The sequence below is a fragment of the Dioscorea cayenensis genome, chromosome 11, assembly GCF_009730915.1.
Source record: "Dioscorea cayenensis subsp. rotundata cultivar TDr96_F1 chromosome 11, TDr96_F1_v2_PseudoChromosome.rev07_lg8_w22 25.fasta, whole genome shotgun sequence".
Classification (NCBI taxonomy): domain Eukaryota; kingdom Viridiplantae; phylum Streptophyta; class Magnoliopsida; order Dioscoreales; family Dioscoreaceae; genus Dioscorea; species Dioscorea cayenensis.
The window spans coordinates 3,170,192-3,193,018 of record NC_052481.1 but is presented as its reverse complement, the minus strand read 5'-3'; the positions used below and the strand labels follow the sequence as shown (position 1 = coordinate 3,193,018).

The following is a 22,827-nucleotide window of genomic DNA, read 5'->3' as shown; positions in this document are numbered from 1 at the left end:
AATATCGTCCATAAGCCACTTCAGCGCCGCTCGCGCCCTACGCGTGATCGCCCACTGGGCCGGTAGATCATCGACATAATCAACGATCCGACTCGAAACCGAGCATGACGTATTTGGGAAGAGGATCGCACTCCACGAGGTACACCATCGAAGTTTGACAAAAATTATCTTCTTCTCCCTCCGTCGAACAAGTTGCACCCTGAGTGCTCTTGATGGAGTCTCTCTGCTCTCGTAGGTTTTTGATGATACCTCCCTTCGAACGCCGACCGGTTTTCTTCTTCGAAAGACCACCGCGTCGCCATCGCAACGCAGTACCAAGAACGAGGGCCACATCTCGAGGTCTCGAAACTCGTGAGGGCTTTCCCCGATCCTCGAATTTATCGGTGCGACCATCGTATCTTTGCAAAAGAGAATCAAGAAGGGCCCTCTTGGTATATAGCTTCCATCTCAAATGACCGCAAACGTGTCCGTCCGAATAATCTCCCGATGTCGAGGGGTCATGTTATTTTTTTCAATTCACTAAAGTCTCCACTCACGCTGTCAAATAGCATCGCCCATTAACTAGGGTCAGCGCCATAATCACCGACCATGACAATAACAACACATTCAACATGCAAGATTCACAAAAAGTTTAAGCGCAAATTTAAGGTTTTAAATAAGAACCTCTCGCTTATTAAACAGAGATATCAAATGTTAAACAGAGACCCACTTATTAAACAGAGACGAGAATACTTAAACAAATGACAACAAAAACTTAAACCCAGTAACATCTCATTTCTTAAACGTCAATCTCATTTGTAAAATTGCAACCATATTAAATGAAAGGGGAAATGTACATTATAAATATTACACAAATCATAACAATCGAAAAAAACTTTTTTTCGATAGTGTATACTGCATCTAAAATGCAAAACAAAAACAAAAACCCTAGCCGAGAAATCTCCCTGCATACTAACAAAACCCCAGTCGAGAAATCCCTCTGCAGACTTCAATATCTTCCAACAAAAACAGGAGCACAAAACAAAACCGAAAAAAATCTTTCTTTAGTAATGTAGCAGCTAACATAAAACCATACTCAATACCTTAGATCAGAACCCGATAAAAATGCCAACTAGTCGCTGGGGACTTCTCCTTTGAGATACCGGTGGAAAGGAAAAAGTCAAGAATACAGAGGGCTTTCGACGTGCAGAGACAACTTCGAGACGACTTTCGAAATGGAAGAGATCGAAGACGCAAGTTGAGAAAAAAGCAAGTAAACTGGCTCCAATAAATTGCCTCTCTGGGGTTACCCTACGGAAAACCACCCCACTTCCTCTCAAATCGCCGAGATGGTCGCAGACCACGACTCCCCATGCAAGGGGCATTTTCGTCCATAAAATTTGAAACTCACTCCGTTCACATCCGTTACAGGGTTTGGGGGTTTGAAAAACATAGAGTTTAAAAGGAGGGAGTTTTTAGGGATTGCAAAACTAATGGGGTGTTTTTGGTAATTTTACAAACTTAAAGGGTTTTTTTGGCAATTTCCACTAATAATAATAATAATAATAATAATAATAATAATGGAGATCATGCAATCAGAACATAGCATATGTTGAATAAAGAAAATACGTACCATATAAGAGACATATTTATGCATTTAAAGTGTAATTACTTGATATGTTAATTGCTTTTTTTAATATGAAACAAAAAAAAAATATAAGAAACTATATATCCAAGATTACTTGCTTTTTTAATTCCTAAAAATTTATTGCATTTGATATCTTAATTTGAAGTGTTTACCCATTCTTTAATGCAAATAAAGAATATGTGAACAAATTACATCATCAAATGGTTGAAAGTTCTTTTGACTTATAAGATAATCATCAATGATAACATAAATGAATATTTCTTTTATCTTTTGTATTAATTGATATATTACCTGATTTTTTTTATTTAATTGATGTAGGTGAACTCTCAAAAAGTTGAATTTTTGACTTTTCATTTAGGAGGAAGTAATAAATTTATTTACCTCACCAATAAAATAATATCTATGATAATATATATATATATATATATATATATATATATATATATATATATATTAAATAAGTTAATATTCTTGATTTATAAAATAATAATAATGTTTTCAGACAAACAAGTGTAGGTTTAGGGAAAGTAGTTTTTATAAAAATAAATAGGTATAGAAGTGCATCAGTTATGGTGACTTGACTGATTTCTTAGGGATAACTTCTCGCCATACAACCCTGGATGGGAGAATGAGAGGTATTTCTCACATATAACTCCCACATGGGATCCAGAAAATAAATTATAATCGGACAAACTCGAACTCTAGACTTCTCAGTCATAAAAATGGATAATTATCATTGAACTAGCCCACAGTTGTTGAAGGTAGTCTTTTTATCCAACATCTTTTGTTTGCAAATTTATACAATACTTATGATAGGAGTTATTTTGCATTGATGGGATTGATCTTGATTGAGAAATATGATTGGATTACAACCCAATTGTAAGACATTATATCACTAACAAAACTTTTATGTAACTACTGCAATAACAAAAAAAATTATTTTTAATATATATATATATATATATATATATATATATATATATATATATATATATATATAATATATCTTATCTACTGTTGATTTGTATTTATTTATTTATTTATAAAATATTTAAGCTATGTCAAAAGTGAGCACGGCTTTTTAATTATACCATTCGCTCTCATTCTTAGATAACATGAATTCAAATTCGTGACTTCATCCATGCACAAAGGGACTCAATATTAATAGATTAGAAGATCATTGGCACTATTATTATAAGAGAGTTAAATTCTCAATCTCTCTCGTTTTTTAAAAGAAAATGAATTACCGCTCTCTTATTATGGAGATGATATTAAATTATTAAATTATATAAATTAATTTAATATTATAGATATGCATAAGACAACGTTCTAAGAAAACTAATATACACAAGAATTAAACAATCATTGTATAATATATATATATATATATACCTGCAAGCAAGAGGTTAATGTTTTTGACAGTAACTGTCATGTTGTCTCCTAGCTGCAAGCCATGCAGAGGCTCACTGAGACCTTTGTAAACACTTCCAAATTCAACCTTTTCTCTGATCTTTCTCATTGGAATTCAGTACAAAGGCTTGATCATCTCTCTAATTTTTTTTTTTTTCTTATTACTGTATTTTCTTTTCAGAAAACTCTCTTTAAAAAAATAATATATATATATATATATATATAAATGCACATCAAGGGAGCAATGCAAATATGCAAAAGCAATGGAGAGAAACTTTGAAGGCTTAGAGCAAATCAAGAGAAGAGTTAAAACAAGGACTTAGAACATGGAATTTTGGTGTAACAACATGAAATTAGTTTCTTTTTCAAGTCCAAAACAAAATGTAAAATGTTTTTGGTGCAAGGACTTGACTAGACCAGTCTAGGTTTCTTTCCATGTGCACATTACTATTTCCTAGGTCAATGATCAGTCAAGTTGGTCCGTGAGCATCCTTGTCATGAACTTTCTCCCACCAGAAACCCTAAATTTAATTATTTAAATAAATATATTTGTTAAGTTAATTTTTCGTAAGAATAGTCTTAATGAATGATTATTTAGCAATTTAATAAAAAACATTAAATTATAACTTAAATTAAAGTGAGATCAGTTTTTATAAAAAAATTTACTTCAATTACTCACTTAACAAATACACAATCTAATTAATGTTATTATTTAATATATGATTATTTTTAAAAAAAATATTTTAATAAAACAAGTAGGTGGGTTAGGCATGCTTGGTGGGTTGTTTTAAAACAACATCATTGTCTAGAAGTCATTTACCAAAAGAATGGGGCTGAATTCATGGTCTATTTTTTCAAAAAAATTAAAAATAAAAATAAAATAGATAAATCATCATTCATTGAAAAGTAACATCACATTGAGTCTAAAACTCTAACTATAAAACAATATGCAAAAGAAATGTAACACAAACAAAGGAAGATTCCAAACTTAAATAATTAGTTCATAGAAATGTCATGCAAAAAGCACAAAAGATAATCAATTAAAATTAATAATTAGTTCATATGTCTATGCATTCATTGTTATCTGTAAAAGTCACAGATATTTATTATTTATTATAAAAAAGACACTTCATAATACACAAATAGATCATTCAGAGATTGTTATATATATATATATATATATATATATATATATATATATTTGTTATTTAATACAATTTAATTCTTCCCAATATGCTTGTGATGTTATGTTGATGATACCTTGCTGCTACAGCCATGACATGAACATAAGTGGAACAATATAGAAAATCTTGTCACATAAACCAAAAAGAATATTTTATTCTTTAAAACAAACAAATTAAATATTACCCACTTATTTATTATAAGGATTAACAGTGGCCCCCCTTCATTTATTATATTAGTTTTGCAAAACAGGAAATTTATATAAATATTTAAAAGAATTAATTGTAATAAGTTGAATGACAATTGCTTCATAAACCTATTAAAAACAGACAGACATTGACTAGAAAACTTCAAAAATAATTAAAGAATCAGCAAATGAAGTTCTAGGAAGCATAAGGGAGAAAAATTCTTAATATTTCACCTAATTCGACATCCGAATATATAAGTCAAAGTTGATACATAATAAATTCAATCCATGAGTTTCACCTTGAAGAACAGGATGCACAGCTTCATTGCCTAATAACAATAACATCTTCTAATAAAAGTAGAATACTCAATGAGATTCTAGATTAAATAAATGTTAAGACCACGGCATTTCAAAAACTTACCAGCACAAGAGCTCTATATTTGAAAATTCTTGAAGTCCTGTGGGCTGTGCTTGAATTGGTGGTAAATAGAGGACTCATGACTTGTAAATAATGGTTGGTTAAATGAAGAAAATGGAATAGATAAAGTAAATCATCAATCAGAGTAATTTTGTATCGAATCTTAAAATAAAGACAATAATCACATTATAAGAGTTAAAAGGAGAACAAATAATCAGACAAGGATCATAAGTAAGTAAATTGTGACGGTGTTGCTCAATATTCAAAAGGTATATGTAAATCAAGCGATATTTGCATTATACCCAGTCTTCATCGGCCATTGAGATCCCATAAGAGTTTCCGACTGGCTGGTGGTGCAAGTCCAGGAATATCCCGTATGTCCTTGTTATTTGGGTTCACAATCTGTTCATATGGAAAAAGAAATGAAAGATCAGAAAGCATAGGAAAGGTAAATCTAACAAGCCATCCATGTTTTTTTTTGTATAAAAGGATTAAGTTGAAATGATTTCCAAATTTGACACCTTCAGAAGAGCTTGCCAACTTAGATCTAAACAAAAGAGAGAAAGGAGAATTAACATAAATCATAATTTATTAGTTTCAGGACCCATAGGATGACCTAAGTCAGAGAAAAACTTGTGAATGCCTAACCACATCTGGGGTGTAATATAACCCAGTCCAACCCTACATATTAGCTCATAGCAATCAATGTCTCAGCAAATTCTTGTACAAAAGCAATTACAGACACTGAATCCACAGATATTCTAATGCTGATATAACTTTATACATGACATCTACCAAGAAGGCCCCGGAAGATACTTGGAATCCACAGTGAAAGTGGAATGTAGTAGAACAGAATGTCAATTGCTTCATTTATGAGCAAAGGTGTGTATTCAAGTGGAAAAAGGAGCTAAAAACACAATAAAAAATTCAATAAAATCTAACCTTCACAATAATGATCGCTATAACCCCAATCACAATTAGGAAGAGCAAGGCCATTATACATCGATCTGTTGCCACCTATAACATGTTACAGAACAAAATTAAAATAAAAAAGATACCCATATGGTAAACCTGGAAATAAAGAACAATGCAGAGAAACTTGCCTGCCTACCAATTTCCTTCACCAGTTTAGATGCCTTCTTTATTGAAAAATGGATGGAATCCAACTCATTTACAATTCTGCTCATTTGTTCTGTCTGTTAACATTAAGATGTGCATGCACTTTCCATGTCATTCATAAGTGATGAAGAAACTATTCAAATTGACTACAGCTTAATGAGAAAGAAAACCCTTAATTAAACTACATCGCACACCTGTGCCTTGAGGGCAGCCGCGGTCTCCGTTCCTACATTCATAGTGTCTTGTACAACCTACAATCCAGGTATATAAAATAACTTCAATACTTCTAATCTAATATGGACCATATGGTAACTAAAAGGGCAATCAAATACTTTGGGGAAAAAAACTTGATACCTATCACACAAAGTTTGATGTGAGCCTCAAACATAAATTTTATAAAGTTATCAACTGATTAAAATACACAATAGGCCAAGTGGAAGCTTAAATAATTTAAAAAAACTGACAATAAATAACTAACTGTGAGGTATAAACAAGGCCAGATTGCAATTTGAGGGAAAATTCAAAAGATCCAGAAGCAAAGAAGAAACTGGTGGAGTTCATGCTCTTTAGCATGTTAAGGAAAAGTCAACTCAAGGGAAGCAGCAGGCTCTTCAGCATACTAATTCGATCAGATATGCAGTGCTATAAGAGGGGAAGCTTACCTTTTTTGATCTCTCAATCGCTTGATCAGTCTCATCCATCATACGGTTCCCATTATCCATCAACTGCTGATTTGACATATCTGTACAATAAACCAATTTTGCATGAGAAGATGGCAAACTCTCATGTGCCGCTTGAATGGGTCATCAGTAGCATGATTGATATTCCATAAATACGTAATGTTGTCACATGGGGCCGTAAATCATGACATGATAATCATAATCTGTTTTAAATTCAACAGTATCTCCAACAAGCAGCTTAATGCAATATAAGTAAGAAGAAATGGCATGTCTTACTTGAAGCTAACAGAACATTTTCTTCATTTGCAAAGCCATTTCCATTGGCAGGATCATCAAAAAGATCAACCCGTTTGTTTTCGAGTTTATTTGCTAATCTGCAGTTTAACACAAAAGAGCAAAATGTTGAAGTTCATAAGTCAAAACTTATATTTCTCACTGAGTAAATAAATACCGTAAATAATAACTGCCATAGTAAATGAGACAGCAAAATGGAATTGAAGTTTGAGTTCTAGGCTTCTAAAAGATAGACCAAGATAAGTTAGGGCCCATTAATAAGGTAGTTATGCTTCATTTTCAATAGTATCAGGAAAAAAAAAACAATGCTGCTATCTTGAATTATATTGCTGATTCCCCTCTCAGCCCTAGTTCATATATCTCCATTCTTGTCTCAGAAAGAAAAAATTGATTCCTTTTTATTGGATTTCAGAAATTGAACTCCCTGTATTATACATCATCATGTATCTTCTTCATATCACACCTATGCCTTGAAGAGGATATTTTGTAATGTTAGTTGAAAAAGAAATTTTAAAATTATAAGAGGAGCAAAATCATGACACCTTTCGTCATAAAGGATAATGTAGATTTGTCAATATGCTCAAATTTCTATACACCCCTTCAGTAAATGCATAACATAGACAAGTAGCATCAACTACTACCAGGTGTAAAGGGAGAGCCCATGCACAAGGCCTCTACCTACTCAGGTTTGGGAAATTATTTACACGGGGATTACTTTAACTAAAACCAAATGCACTCCATTGAAACCGCTGTTAGTTGAACATTGTGTCAGAATTATATACCAATTTAAGCCATGCTTTCTATGCATATCAAAAAGAAATAAAAAATTACGGGACAAAAAAAAAAGAAATGATATTCCAAATATGCAAGAGAAACTCACTCCTTCTTGAGAGCAACATATGAATTCAGTTCTTTGATCTGTAAAACAAGTGAGACATCAATTAATTCCAAGTTCAAATATTAGTTATAATAAGTAAGATGCACCTAGACAAGAAACAATTGTAATATCAAATCAAGAACAGAGCTTAAATGCCAAAATCGAACCATTGACTGCTTTTTATCATTCAGCATTCGGTTGGCATCAGCAGAATTTCTCCTCTCTTCTTCCTTCATCGCTCTTTCAAATTCCTTGATAAGCCTAGAAGAATACATCTCAGTTGGCTTTTGAAAAAAAAAAATAACATTTTTCAAATGAAGCCAAAATACAATGTTCCGATTACAAGCAATCATTCAAGGTATCAAGGCTTTAGATGTTATTAACTGAAAAGCCACCAAAAACACAATCATATATCCAAGGATCAGTAATAGTGGGAATGTTGGAAAAAAAAACCTAAAATCAAAGTTAGGAGAGAAATTTCCTACATTTATTGCATTTTAGGCTCTATTTCAAAATGAAAATTTGAAACTGAGTAAACCTCATCTGCATCTCACAACAAATTTTTCGAATCTCTCTAATCATAAACTTTGTTTTGCAAACGCAATGGCCATAGCATCCACAACAACAACATTCCAGGAAAAAAATAAAAAAATGGAAGCCTTCAACAAAGGCAACTGGGCACGCAGATGATGGCCTAAATCTTAGATAACATAAATTCTACGCAAGGATTCGCATACATTTTCGGCAAACGCCATACCTTTTGCATTCCCGCATCTTCCCGGTGAGTTCCTCCAATTGCCGGCTCTGCCGGCTCGGATCCTTGATTTTCTCCAACTTCTGGAATCCATTTCTGTCACCAAGGCATTCAAAATCAAACTAAATTCCTCCAAATCCAAGAAAAATCCACAAAAATATATCACCATTTTACAGAAGACCAAAATTAATGAATTTAAAGCAAATGAGCAGTCGGATCTCAAGAATCACCAAAGCATTCCTTCGCATCAAAGGACATTACGAAGCAATCAAAAAACCAAACCCTAAAAAGGAAACAGATCGATCTTACGACAATGCGCGCAAAACATCGGTGATCTGCCCATCAATCTCGGCCAGCTCCTCGCTGACACCAAACAAATCCATCCCAAAACCGCCAGAAAACCCCAATTCCACAAAGATCCAGCAAGAAAAAACCCCTCAAGAGAAACAACTCTTCAATGCCACCACCACGAACACATCGCCGATCTCCTCCGCATCAAAACCACAAACCGATCCGGCGATGAATCCTCAATGCAAACACCGATCGAAATTCGAATCTCTAGGGTTCTCAAGAGCTAAATCTCTGGATCTCTCGTTCGCGAGAGAAAGACGAAGCGAATGCGAGGTCGATGACGCGTCGCCGGAGCATCGACGAGGCCGTGGGAATTCTTTTATCGGTTTTTGTTTTGTTTTTTTTTTAAGATTTGCTTTTTTTTCAATTAAGTCCTTGAGATTATTTTTATTCTCATATCACCCACAATGCTTTTCATAATTTCTAATTGGTCCCGAAGTATTTCATAAAATTATTTATAATTTAATTAATTGAAGAACTGTTAAAAATTATTTTTAACTATTTTTCAAATTAAAAAAAAAAGAAATTATGCGTTTGGATATAATACTGAATAAGCACTTGAGAGCTGGATGAAAAATATGTGGTGAAAATTTATAAATATTTATCTTGTTCAGTCACATAAATATACAATTTTGATCTCTAAATTATTTATTTTTAACATTTTAAAAAAACATGTTTATCTAAAGATTAAACTAAGACGTGTTTTTTATTAAAAAATAGTACCAAACTATGGAAATTCGTCTCTTTAGATGCACATTAGTTCAATTAGAGAAATTTATAAAAAATAACCCACCACTCTGTGATCACATTCTTCACCTAATACACCCATTTTTGTATTATTGATGACCCTATGGCAATCTCTCTCCATGAGAATTCATCTTTGTCTCTCTCATTTTGCTTCTCTCTCTTGTTTTTATCAATCTGTGGAAAAATGACCGCGTTCTCTATATTGGTCTTATTTGAATTGGCTTTTTAAAAAAATATTTTTTTTTAAACTTAATAAAAATATTTTTGGAAAAAAAGTGCTTCTCTAGAATAAGTTAAGCACTTTTTTATATTCTGTGTTTGTAGTGGTTTTTCTGTGAAAGCAGAAACTATAAAATAAGCTAAAAAAATAACTTTTTTTCAAAAGCGTGTTATGACGAGCTTGTGAAAAAAACTATTTTTCGCTTTTTACAATTTCTGTTTTTACAGAAAAATCAATACAAACAACTTTTTTTTTGAACCCAGAAGTGTTTAACTTATAAAAAAACACTTCTGGGTTTTTCAGAAGCTAATCTAAACAAGCCGAAGTGGGTACATAGAGAAGAAATAAAAATCAAGGGATGTGTTTGCATAAATACACTTGGGTATATTTGTTATTAATTAGGCCTGGGTTAACTTAATTAGGATCAGCTCTGAGGGTCCTTGAACGAAATTAACTTCAAATTGTATCTCAGATGTACACGTGTATGTACATACAAATGAGAAATACAAAATTTAATAATTATAATTTTTTTTATTCGTCTTTTCTCAATGGATTTTATTAAAAAAAATTAATTTTTGGTGAACATCTCTTTCACATTGGAATTCATTAGCCATATCGAGTAAAAAATTCACCTAATTTTAGATTCACAATAATCACCACTCATTGTTTTTCCATTGCTTAATTGAATATATTGCAAAAATAATCATTATAATTTTTAATTTATTATTATTATTATTATTATTATTATTATTATTAAAGAGTGATCAAAATGTATTATTTTTTAATAAAGGGCAATCATCATGATTTTCTAATTTTTTCTAATTATTATTTTTTAATAAAGAGTAATAAAAATGTATTGCTATTTACTATAATCATATGATGACTTTGGGTTGAAGGAAATGGAATATAAACAAAAAGGGTAAATTTGCAAATGCATACTCCTAAATTTTAAAAGGTTGTTTTAATTTAAAAAAAAAAATATTTACCATCACAGCATGAGAGTAAATAACAAATCTTTGCAAAATTTTAGTTTACTTTTTAATTCACGTAAATTTCACTCTAGATGATTTGTTTTTAATTTTACTTTTTAAACATATAATATTATCCCACTCAAATTTTTCAGTGAATAAAATAATAATTTAATAAAATTAATTCTTAAAATATGTTTTTTTATAAAGTGACAAGCGTTTTTAAGGAGCAAACCAATACAGAGATGCACCCAAACTTATAGTAATTATCTTAAAATACATTATAAGTGATTTAAAAAAACCCCTCTTTATACAATCTTAAAAAAAGAAATACACCGCTTTTTAAAAAAGACACATTTAAATTCAATAAATATAGTTAAAATAGTACATAAACAATATTATTATAGGAGTGGGAATTCAACCATGCATATTACCCATACATTGATTTGTTTACGTTCATAATGTGATATATTTTCATTGCTTTTATTGAAAGAAAACAAATTTTATTATTAAAAAACACTTCGGTCTCATTAGCTAATCTATATTAGGTAAAAAGAACACGTCACATAGTAATTAAATTTAAGATGGGTATTGTTGAAGCACTTATTTAATTTGAGTATATTATCTCAAAACTTGCCTTTCCATCAGTATAATTAAAATAAGGGTGCATGCTTTTGAAAGAAATAACTCTGTATTTATCTGCATCCCTGATGTGGCATGTTCATTTTATCCAAAATAAAATAAAATAAAATAAAATTTAAACGGGAAACGCGTTTCCGAGCGGCTCATGGTAACGGCTACTTCCTTCCCTCTGTTTATCTCTCAACCGTTGCTTTAATTCTTAGCAAGTCAATGCCAAACTTAGCCTTTCCCTTTTGCCTTGTAATCATATCAACTCCAACCACAACAAACTCTCTAACTTTGTTTCCCAATCAATCACTGGTAATCCTATCATTTGCATTCATTACCTGAAATTTTTTTTTCATCTTTTTAATTTTTGGTTCTTTTTAGCATCTTCTTTTGTTCATGCTTCTTCTTAGCATTGCATTTGATTTTCATATACATGAACAAGTTCATGTCTAGCATTTCAAGAAACAAGTTTTTAGAAATGGGTAGAGAACGTGGAGTTCTCCAACAAGAGATTCAGGTTCATGACTTCGATTGTTTTTCGTATTCTTGTTTCTTTGATTCATTTGTTTGGAATGAGAATGTGAGCATTGTGTTTTGTTTTTAGGTGTTATGGGATGAGATTGGAGAAACTGAGGAGGATAGGGAGAGGATGATGTTGGAGATGGAGCAAGAATGCTTGGAAGTGTACAAGAGAAATGTCGACAAGATAAACCGAAGCCGGGTTGAGATACTTCAAGCTATTGCTGATTCGGAGACCGAATTCGAGGACATATGCTCTGCATTAGGTGAACCGAATTTTCGTCTCAAGAAGGTATGATGAAGATGATTGAAGTCATTAGGCGAACCGAGTTATTTACGAACATTCACACTTTACGCTTAATCACAAAGATCGAAACAAATTTGATGGAGATATGTTTGCAGACCAAACAAAATGCTTCAAGCTTAAAGGAAGTGCTCAAGGAGAGTTTTGAACAATTGGATGTGATGCAAAAGGTGAAGAGTGATAGATTGAATCAATTCCTTGAAATCATAGATCAAATACGAAGGATATTGATCGAGATCGGTCAAACGAAGTTTAATCCATCTTTGATCTCCTTAAATGAGTTTGATTTATCGGTGAGAAAGCTTGAAGAGTTGCAGAGGAAGCTACACTTGCTTGAAAGTGAGAAGGTTAGAGTTTGAAATATCTACATATGTTTCTTTTAGTACATTATTTGTCGATCTTATGTCATTTTCTTGTCTATATCCTACTGCCGTAGACCGATCGTTTGAACTTAGTGATCGACCATTTGAGTACTTTGAAATCACTATGTCTCGTACTTGGTTTGAATTACGAAAAAATGGTTTATGAGATACACCCAACATTAAAAGAAGCTGAAGATAAAAAGAGTATCACTGATGATGCAATTGAAAAGCTTGGTTCTGCGATTGAGAGCTTGCGAAATGTCAAATTAGAAAGAATGCAGCAGGTGAAGAGCTTGCTTACTCGATATGATCGCTTTGTTAATTTTGTTTCAGTTATTTGAATTTAAAAAACTGTTCTATTGATCCAGCTACAAGATCTTGCAACAACAATGCTAGAGTTGTGGCATTTGATGGATACTCCGATTGAAGAACAACAAAGTTTTCGAAGAGTTACTTGCAACATAGCTGCTTCAGAACATGAGATAACAGAGCCCAATGCTCTCTCAATCGATTTCATTAATCATGTAAGTTTAGCAACTAAAACACTGAAAGAAAAGAAAAGTGATTGATCATTAATACTTTTAAAATTGAAGGTGGCTTTAGAAGTTTCGAGACTTGAAGGGATAAAAGCTAGCAAATTGAAAGAACTCATTCTAAAGAAAATGGCATCTTTGGACGAGCTCCGACGAGGGGCACACTTAGTAGCAGCATCAGACAACAACACACAATCAACAATCGAAGCTATTGATACTGGTATTAACTTATCATCATGCATCGATTTGGTCTTCGATTAAAATTTAACAATGAAGAGATATAAATGTATTTCACTAATAATAATTATCAGTTTTTTTGTCTGAAATCCAGATGTTTTTTTCCTTTTGTATTTGTGAATAGGAGCTGTCGATCCTTCGATTGTACTTGATCAAATAGAATCTGAAATCTGTAATGCTAAAGATGAGGTCTTTAGCAGGAAAGAAATTCTTGAAAAGGTTGAGAAATGGATTGCTGCTTGTGAAGAAGAATCATGGCTAGAGGAATACAATAGAGTTCGGTATCACATTATATTTATAAACTTAGAATTTTCATTTCATCATCTTAAAATTACTCATGCGGATAAAATTGATTTTTCTTTTTTTTATTTTTTTGCAGGATGAGAATCGATACAGTGCTGGAAAAGGCGCTCACCTTGCTCTACGACGAGCAGAAAAAGCAAGAGCAACAGTAAACAAAATTCCAGGTTCAATCATACATTATATAAACACATTCAATTATCGAAATTTATAAGTATCGAGTACCTGAAACACTGATGGTTCAAAACTAGTTTAAATTTTTTTTTTTTTACTGCATTATTGCATATCTGAAAGCAGGTATGGTTGAGACATTAATTGCGAAAACTGTAATGTGGGAGAAAGATAGAGAAAAAGAATTTACTTATGACAGTGTAAGCTATTTCTTTTCGATCTTTTTCATTCCAGAATTCAGATTATCATCATCAATTTCCATTTACATATATTGCAGTCAGGACTATTGTCGATGATGGAAAGTTACATGAATGCAAGACAGGAAAAGGAGCAAGAAAAAAAACGACAAAGGGTAAATGAACATCAATTTTATCACACCGATACTTATGTATTCATATTTACAGTTATTTAGTTAACTGATGTGAAACTATTAGTTACTCAAATAATACAAAATTCACAGGAACAAAGGAGACTCCAAAGTCAGCAAACAGCAGATCAACCAAGTCCTCTTAAACCACAAAACATGAAAAAGTTAACCAAATCATCGTCATCGGGACGGAAGCCAAATACTCCAATAAGCACGCCGAGGTCTACGAGTTTTAGCAGGAAATGTGATGAAGAGAAAGGAATGGATGGAATGTCGGTTGGCCGGAAGCCATTTGTTGCTTTAGTTTCAGAAGATAACTGGCCTGCAACCCCCACAAAAATGGCTGCTGTTGAGGTGGAAGAGAGTGGAGTTCCAGGGACAATGCAGATGGCTGATCAAAATGTGCAAGAAGTTGAGTACTCATTTGAAGAGAGAAGAGCAGGTTTTGTCTTGTCCAGTGCTCACATGAACTGTGTACAGAAATGAGGTAGTTTTTAGTGTTTTTGGCTAGTCAATCTTTCATGAGTATTAGTGAGAAGAGAATTAAAAGTGATTCCATTACTTGATTTGTATGTATATACTACATACATTTGGAAGAATCTTTGTTTTAATACTATAGTTTTCACTGAGCTTGCCCCTAATTTTGAAATTTCAATTAAATCAATTACATCCTATGCTTACAATTTTTCAAACATTTTTGGTTTCAAAACAATGGCAAACCATCAATTTGTCTTCTTATCTTTATTGTGTGTGTGTGTTTTTTTAAAACAAACCTTAAAAAAATTGATCATTTTATCTATTAGCATCAGGTCTTTTGCATAAGATATTTGTCCCGCTGAAGAAACAGATTTGAATTCTAGCTTGCACAAGTGAAGAACGTAAGTGTTGTAAAGCTCAACTCCTCATGTATATTCTCCTAACACGTGGTTTGTCCACATTTATTAAAAAATTAAATAAAAATAAAAAAACACAAATCACAACAGTTACATGATTCAATGACTAAAAATTGAATAAAATTGAAGTTTTAAAACTTCAGGGAGTTAAACTTATGAAAACTAAATGGTTCAAAATGGTGTTTAAACAGCAGTGGCCACTGATCACCTCAAACACACTATCAGGCCCGTTTGATACGAGAAGTTTTGAGGTATAACATAACTTTTTTTTGTTCATTATTTGATTTATAAATAGACTGAGAGAGAGAGTATAGCACAAGAGGTTATTAGAATAAAGTACAAGTGGATAAAATTTTTGTACCACTAAAACCTATTACAAAAATTCTATCATGGCACAGCACAATCAAAATACTACATGTACATCACCCTCAATAAAAAATAAAAATTATAATCACGCATACCATATCCCACAACAATAACTCCCAAATCTTGCACCTCTGTCTCTTCCTCCCCTTCCCCATTTACCTGATCCTCTTCTCTCTCCATCTCCATCTTCTCCTCCTCTTTTTCTCCTCCCTTTAATTTTTTTGCCCTTTATTTCTCATGGATTTTAGGGTCACTCTAAAATTTTAGGGTTTTCATGATCTTCTTCTTCTCAAATACATGTTTGATTAATAATACCTATATATTTTCGGATAAATAAAAATAATTAATATCTAAAATTTGAAATTTTAAATCATATAAAAAATATACATAAAATCTTTTTATATTTCTATCCACAAATTTAAAATTAAAATCTTGTAAAAATAAATATAAATCATTTTATATCTTTACCTATGAATCATGAGATATGATTTTTTTTGAAAATATCAAACATATTAGTGAACTCATATAAAAAAAAATATATTATATAAAAATATTTATGTTTATTTTTAATAAGCAATTAGTTGCATAAATTTTGAAAATAAAAAAAATATAATTATGATTTAATAAATTTATTAATTATAAAAAATTTAATCATGTCAAATATGAGAGAAACTTCAAAATATATTTTCTTAAAAAAAAATTTATTGCAAAACAATAATACAAAATGGTAAAAAAAAAAAAAAATATATCACAAAAATTTAAAATATTCTTCCCAGAACTTAATACAAATCACATGGAACAACACAAAAAATGTTGCGTTGTCTGTAAAACATCAAATATGATACAAAACAAACAGTTATGCTATACCATAACTACTTGTGCTATTCTTAATTCAGTTAATTGCGTATCAAACAAGCCCCAGAATTTTGAGACTTTGAGCCTGAACACATAAAAATCATTTTTAACACCTCAGACTTGATAATAACAGAAAGCATTAAGCTCAATAACGGAAATTTCACAGTACAGCAGCATTGTAATATACAAGCATGAAAGGAATTTAGGAAAGGCGACAGAAACTAAAATAAATAAAATGAACAAAAAGCATTGCAATGGAATGTCAAACATAAGAGTATTCTTTGGAGACCTTCCGCTACAGTTAACATAAGACAATACAGCCTTCGACGATATGTGTCAGCACATTAAATCACTTGCCACCGATGAACAGGACGGCAAATCAGGAACTTACTCTTCGAGAGCGGTTTCTCCATGATATATCAGCAGCATTGTGAGGCCCAAAGCATGTTGTTATGCAGTGAGAGCTGAAGAGCAACCTTATGGTTTGTGGATTTTGAAGCCGAAGACTCTTGGAACATATCGCTGAGATGCCTTTTGTGGCTTGAGATGCCCGTATGTCATCATGAAGAGATGCGGAAATGTGGTGCCGAAGTAAGCCCCATCAATGTCTTGCATTGTCAAGAAAATTCAACAGAAGATTGACAAAGAGGCTAGTAAAATTAAAATAGATGGGAGGGCATCAAGAAGAGCAACTTGAACAAAATACAATAAAACTAAATACTTAAAATATCACTGTCATCTGATAACCCCTAGATCATAGTAATGGTATTGGCATGGTAACTGTGTATGTACACTACTAATATATAATATATATAAATAAAATCGCGGCATTTGAACAATTGATAAGGGAATGGTTTGTAAATACTATCAAGGGAAACTGATGTTCATGATGATCCAGAGAAAATTGATGCCCAATATGTTTTTAAGTGCAAAGCAACATGTTAAGATAATATGTTTGGAAAAAAAACTTGATAAATTGAAGGATACTGCCTTGGTATTTGGATCTTGGGTAGTATATATCTTCACACTTGGGACAGTAAATCTTCACAGTGCTTGAACGAGGAATGTCAGATTGACCAACAGGAAGGCAGGGCTGACCACAGCAGTAAACTCTAGGGCATCTTCCAAAATCATAGTTCTTAAACTTGTCCAGCTGCAGAGTGCACACAATCCCAGGAACAATTATACACTTAAAAATTAAAAAAAAAAAAAACACACACACACACACAAATAGAAATCAAGGCTTAATTTAGAACATACCATTGCAGCCATTCCTTTGCTAGTTAATATGTATCGGACATGAATCAGACCATACAACATCTCTGCAGCTGACTCAACAAGCTCATTTTGTTCCTCAGTGAACATGTCACCTGCTTGTTCATGCAACCAAAATGATCAATAAGTCTAACGGCCTTCAAAAATATCATAAGCATCATATGAAAATATATAACAGGGAGGTCATCTCCTATATACCAGAACTTGTCAACTTTCCTACAAGAAGAGAAAATAATGAAGTAATGACACCAATAGCATGCATATCAAAAAAAAATCATGAGGTGAGGCTTCCAGCCCACCAATTAGGTTTCTTTGTTCAACAACTCCTTTCATCAATCTAAAATACCCTAACTGGCAATATGTAATGCATCCATTTATATGTCTCTCTATGGCTCAGGCAATTCAAGAATCATGACCAAGATGAATTTCCTTTCAGTAGCCAACCAAATACCATTGGTGCATGACATGGAAGATTATGACAACAGTAGTGGTTAAATAATTCCAAGCCCAAATGCCTTTCTTCTTGTCATACATTCCCTTTCTTCATTTCAGTTCAGTATTCAGAGATTTTCCATCTAACATTGACAAAACAATCGACTTCTAGTCAAACTAGAACTACTCTACCCATATTAGTTCCGAAAGTCTTTGCATCAAAAAAATATTGAATTTCTATACTCATAATATTGACATTTTCTTTGGCATTGCCTTATACAAAAGTAATATTTACAAGAAAATAACACATACAAAAACAATATATATCTACCAAGAGAGTAAAAAATGCAAGAATTATACACTATATAAGTAAAAAAGACAGATGTTTCCTTATTTTAGTCGATAGCTCATTGAAATATATTCATCAGTTCCACCTGATAACTCCTAGTGGATAGATAGATATTTTGGCTAGAGAATTTTTTTCATCATTTCAAACTTATCAAATATCAAATAATTAATTGTATAACTTCAAACAGAATAAGGTAAGCTGGATCCAAGGAAGAAACAGATTTTAACAGTTTGGCTAAAAGAGAAAACACGTCCTGTTCTACTGTAAATGTTCTGTGATGATTTATAACTAATTTCAGATCAGACCCATCCTTTTCACACAACGCAAGGATACACAGATAATATTGTAAGAGACCATATTGGCACACCCACAACAAAGGCACATTTATTTGAAAATAACTCATTTAAATCTACCCAAAAACCCAAAAGGCAGAAGAGAGGGGGGGTTGGAATCCTTTACTATGACTGATTCACATTTCTCAAAATGAGACTATAACAGTAACATTGACTACTAAGACAGTTTTTGGTTAGACACTATTTCACGTAAATGTAAGGACAATGTTCCTAAGACATGAGTGCAGTGTTCATTCCACAAAAAGCGAAATGGGAATACATATAAATATGTAAAGCTTTTTCCTGTTGATCTACAGATTGAAAATAAATTGAAATTCAAACCAAAATTCCAGGACTGGAAAAAATCATTGAATACAAAAATAACAAGAGATATGAAAAATTCATGAGTATTTAAAAGTATAAGAAAAAATAAATAAATTTTACAATAAAGAAAAATAAGATAATTGAGAAGATAACAAAATGATAAGACAGATTCCAAAAAGAAATGAAGATAAGAGACAACAAAAACATTTGTTCCCCTCCCACCGGGAGGAAAGTTGCCCTATATATATAGGCAATGCGCATTAAAAGCATTAGGAAGAAAAAACAATACCTTCATGAGACAAAAAAAAAACTCATATCTAGTTACACGACATAAGTTGTTTTTCTTTCATAACCCAGTATGACCATAGCCGTTGGGAGGAAACCCACAACATATACGAGGAAAATTTATTAAGATACAAATCAACTCCCAACAGATCCAACTATAGCTAGTCATCCACACGATACAAAAAAGTTCGTTATTTTTTGTTTCTAGCAAATGCTTACATACTTTCCTATCCAACATTCCATCCTGATGCTATCCTCAGAATTTTCAGTTTCAATCTTCAAATCAAATATTATTTTTTATCTTTCTTATCTTATTTTATAGAATTTTTATAACAAATATATTGTACTTTGAATTTTCAGTTTCAATCTTCAAATCTAATGTTATTCTTTCTTTATCTTTATTATCCTATCTGATAGAATTTTCATACATTTAGAAACTTTGTTTTCATTTAAATGTTAACATAACTTAAATCCCTCGCCCCGACATATAAGATGTTTACCAATGTTCTCATTTCTCGAAAACAATGTAATTTAAAATGTGCATATATGTTGAATATAAATATATTTGCTTTTTACAGGATACTCAACACACCCATGTGGTGTCTTAGCCAATAACTCAAAAGGCAAAATCGATCTGTGACAATGCAAAGGATACCCTGCTAAAAAGAAAAACATCCCTTCTAAGAGCATAAGAAACTTCACAACTTAACAGATTTACAGGGTGAAAATTCAAAAATATACAATTTTGTCCTCTGAAGCAGTAGAGCATGGAAGGATGAACAAGACCTCTTAGATACATCTTGAAGCACTATAAGTATTGTATAAAAACAATACAAAAAAAAATAGAGGGAAAAAAATTCTCATTATCAGCCTTGAACAGTAAGAAATTACTTTTAACTTATTCTATACAAACACTAGCAATCGAAATTGTTAGAAAACTATAAGAAAATCTTTCAATATAGGCATACGATGTGTTAAGAAAAAACTAACATGCATGAACAGCCAATTATCTCTGAAGCTTGAAACGTTAATATTTATTAGTTAAAAATTAAAAGGGAAATATCATTAATTATTAACAACTATGATAAAACAGCACAATGAATAGCAATCCTAGATGAAGCAAGATGCATTAAGAGTCATTCAGAACAGGGATCATATTTGTTAATTGTCCAGGTGTGTTGTCCTTATCATGCCTTGCCATAAACATATGATAAATGTATGACATCCACCGCCTGGGTTATCACAGAATACTAGCATCTTTGGTCCATATTTCCTATTTACAAGGTTAATACATCTTCAATTTGCCATCAACTCATTTCTTGCATTAACTTAGGAATTTGCTTTTTGAACAAGAGACAATCTGGCATTCTGCTTCGCTTTCAGAAACAATTCAGGTTTATTCTAAACCATCTTAATAGTAGCTTTAAATTTGAGTTAATCAATCCATGAGATTATTAACACAAATACCAGGACAACTTTAGAACTAAAACAAATGAATTATTTGACTATTGCAACAACTAAGGCTTCCTGAATTTAATCACAAAACCATGCTCTAAGAAACCTGTCCAAAACAATTAATAAGGAAAAAAAAGGAAAGAATTTACAATACCAAATCCTTCTAGGAAGTATTGAAAGATGGATGATACTATAAAGAAGCAACAACAACAACACATGCATTTACAACCACTCTACAAAGTACAAATAGTACTTGTAATTTCCAAGAGAGAAGAAAGAGGTTCTAATAAGTATTGTCAGCACACATAAGCTTACCATGAGAGGATTCAACATCCAATATCAGATCTAAAGCATAATCATAGTAAGGAACTTGACTGCTCAACCCGCATAGGTTAAAATCATCTTGTATATACTCATCGTCCACTTCACAGAAGAACTCATTCCCTCTCAAGTTACAAAACCATGAAATCCAAGAAGTGTCCTCTCCATCAGAACCACTAATGTCTGAACCTTCACTGTCAGTCTCAGATTCTTCTACATCAAGGAGAATAGGGGGAAAAATCAATATTATCATCAATGAACAGTTTCTAAAATAGTAATACAGATCACAAAATCTAATAACTTAAGAAGTAATGTTAATCAAGATAATACAAAAGAAGATGCATCAATATATGGTGCACCAAATGAAAGATTATAATATATTTCGAGCATCACAAATCATAAATTAATGACCAGCACATAGTGTAACTAGTGTTGATATTCCAGCATGACTTAGAACCCTCTCTATTTGAAGAAACCCGCTGCTCTATTAATCACTTCCATACAAAATTCATCCATAGTAAGACCGAAGGTTGTATATTATCATTTACTACTATTTAAAGAGATAACAAAGGAAAGAAGAACAAAATAATTCAACCAATCCACTAAAGTACACAGTGTCATTCGCACAAACACCAAACTGAAATTCTTTCCAAACAGATCCGAAGCCAATTCTACACAAAGAACAATCATCAAAATCCAGCACAAATAACCAGCATTCTTCCTACTTGTCTTAAGAAAAAGATGATATGAAATTTAGCAGCTATAAATTTGAGAAAATTGCAAGCTCATACACTCAATAATAATCAAAGAAACGAAATCATAAGCTTTCAGATAATTAGTTAAGGCTTCCTCCAAGCAAAGAAAAAATTCAAAACACGGGGAGATGAGAAATTTTCAGACCATCGGAACACTTGTTCTTGGAGAGAGACGCAGGCCGCTGGTCACGGTGGTCGTGATGCTTTCCAGCCGACGACGATGGCACCGAGAGCCGCTCCTTCTCCTTACCATTCAACCCCCTCGAGGTCGACGGCGACGACCTCTCCAGATGCTTATCTAGGGCATCGTTGATCCGCTTCCGGTCTAACTGCCCAGGCTCCGGCTTCGACCCGCTGCCTCTATACATCCCTAACCCTAGCTCAATCCCCAAATCCAAGATCGACAAAAGGTCGATCAGATGAGGAAGAAAAGCTCCTTCGAGGAGGGATCGGTGAGAGGAGCGATGGAATTCAGGGCTAGGGTTAGGGTTTCGATCGGAGAGAGGAGGATGAGGGAAAAGGGCCGGGGATTGAAGAGAGAAGGGGGAGCACGGGGGGGAGAAAGTGGGAGGATGGATGGCAATTTGGGAATTTTGAAGGGGTGATGAGGTTAAAATAGGCACATTGTGATTTACGATATTTTGAAGGTGGTTTTTATTAATTATCACACACCTCTTTAGAAAAGTTTTGATTATCGGATCCTAATCCAGTATGGTATCGGGTGCGGATGCAAGATTGTCCCCACCAATTTAATTTAATTTAATTTAATTATGTGAATAAATAAGTTTATTAATTAAATGTATATGTTGTTAATATTTATTAATAATTAATAAATAATTCTGTTATTTGCCTTAAATCACTCTATAATCTTGTATTTCCTATGATTGCGTCATGGATTTTTTTTTTTTTACAAAGACGATAAAAGATT

The 22,827-nt window shown here is 32.5% G+C and overlaps 3 protein-coding genes across 6 annotated transcripts; 1 reads left to right on the top strand and 2 right to left on the bottom strand.

Annotated features, from left to right (window-relative positions):
* Positions 1 to 4,605: 4,605 nt before the first annotated feature.
* Positions 4,606 to 9,205, bottom strand: LOC120271884 (novel plant SNARE 11-like). Of its 3 annotated transcripts, XR_005540075.1 has the most exons (12): positions 8,858 to 9,205; positions 8,552 to 8,644; positions 7,962 to 8,055; positions 7,798 to 7,835; positions 6,900 to 6,997; positions 6,606 to 6,685; positions 6,138 to 6,194; positions 5,928 to 6,020; positions 5,767 to 5,841; positions 5,127 to 5,226; positions 4,828 to 4,921; positions 4,606 to 4,735 (listed from the first exon to the last, which is right to left on the bottom strand). XR_005540075.1 is itself a non-coding variant. In XM_039278562.1 (11 exons), the coding sequence occupies exons 1-10, from the start codon at positions 8,929 to 8,931 to the stop codon at positions 5,134 to 5,136; spliced, it is 795 nt and encodes a 264-aa protein (XP_039134496.1). In that variant the 5' UTR covers positions 8,932 to 9,205; the 3' UTR covers positions 4,612 to 4,921; positions 5,127 to 5,133. The 3 variants fall into 3 exon arrangements, 2 of the variants coding, with proteins under 2 accessions (XP_039134496.1, XP_039134498.1); XM_039278562.1 differs by having other exon boundaries at positions 4,612 to 4,921; XM_039278564.1 differs by lacking the exons at positions 4,606 to 4,735; positions 4,828 to 4,921 and having other exon boundaries at positions 4,931 to 5,226.
* Positions 9,206 to 11,730: 2,525 nt separating this feature from the next.
* LOC120272497 (65-kDa microtubule-associated protein 9-like) lies at positions 11,731 to 14,844 on the top strand. Its single transcript, XM_039279332.1, has 11 exons — positions 11,731 to 11,981; positions 12,069 to 12,275; positions 12,386 to 12,634; positions 12,724 to 12,933; positions 13,018 to 13,173; positions 13,243 to 13,402; positions 13,544 to 13,695; positions 13,799 to 13,886; positions 14,017 to 14,090; positions 14,168 to 14,242; positions 14,351 to 14,844. Exons 1-11 carry the CDS (start codon positions 11,898 to 11,900, stop codon positions 14,741 to 14,743), a joined length of 1,848 nt encoding a protein of 615 aa, XP_039135266.1. The 5' UTR covers positions 11,731 to 11,897; the 3' UTR covers positions 14,744 to 14,844.
* Positions 14,845 to 16,491: 1,647 nt separating this feature from the next.
* LOC120272150 (casein kinase II subunit beta-1-like) lies at positions 16,492 to 22,492 on the bottom strand. 2 transcript variants are annotated; one of them, XM_039278909.1, is made up of 5 exons: positions 22,045 to 22,492; positions 21,139 to 21,354; positions 17,632 to 17,741; positions 17,359 to 17,524; positions 16,492 to 16,979 (listed from the first exon to the last, which is right to left on the bottom strand). In XM_039278909.1, exons 1-5 carry the CDS (start codon positions 22,265 to 22,267, stop codon positions 16,849 to 16,851), a joined length of 846 nt encoding a protein of 281 aa, XP_039134843.1. In that variant the 5' UTR covers positions 22,268 to 22,492; the 3' UTR covers positions 16,492 to 16,848. The 2 variants fall into 2 exon arrangements, with proteins under 2 accessions (XP_039134843.1, XP_039134842.1); XM_039278908.1 differs by having other exon boundaries at positions 21,139 to 21,357; positions 22,045 to 22,488.
* Between the last annotated feature and the right edge of the window lie 335 nt (positions 22,493 to 22,827).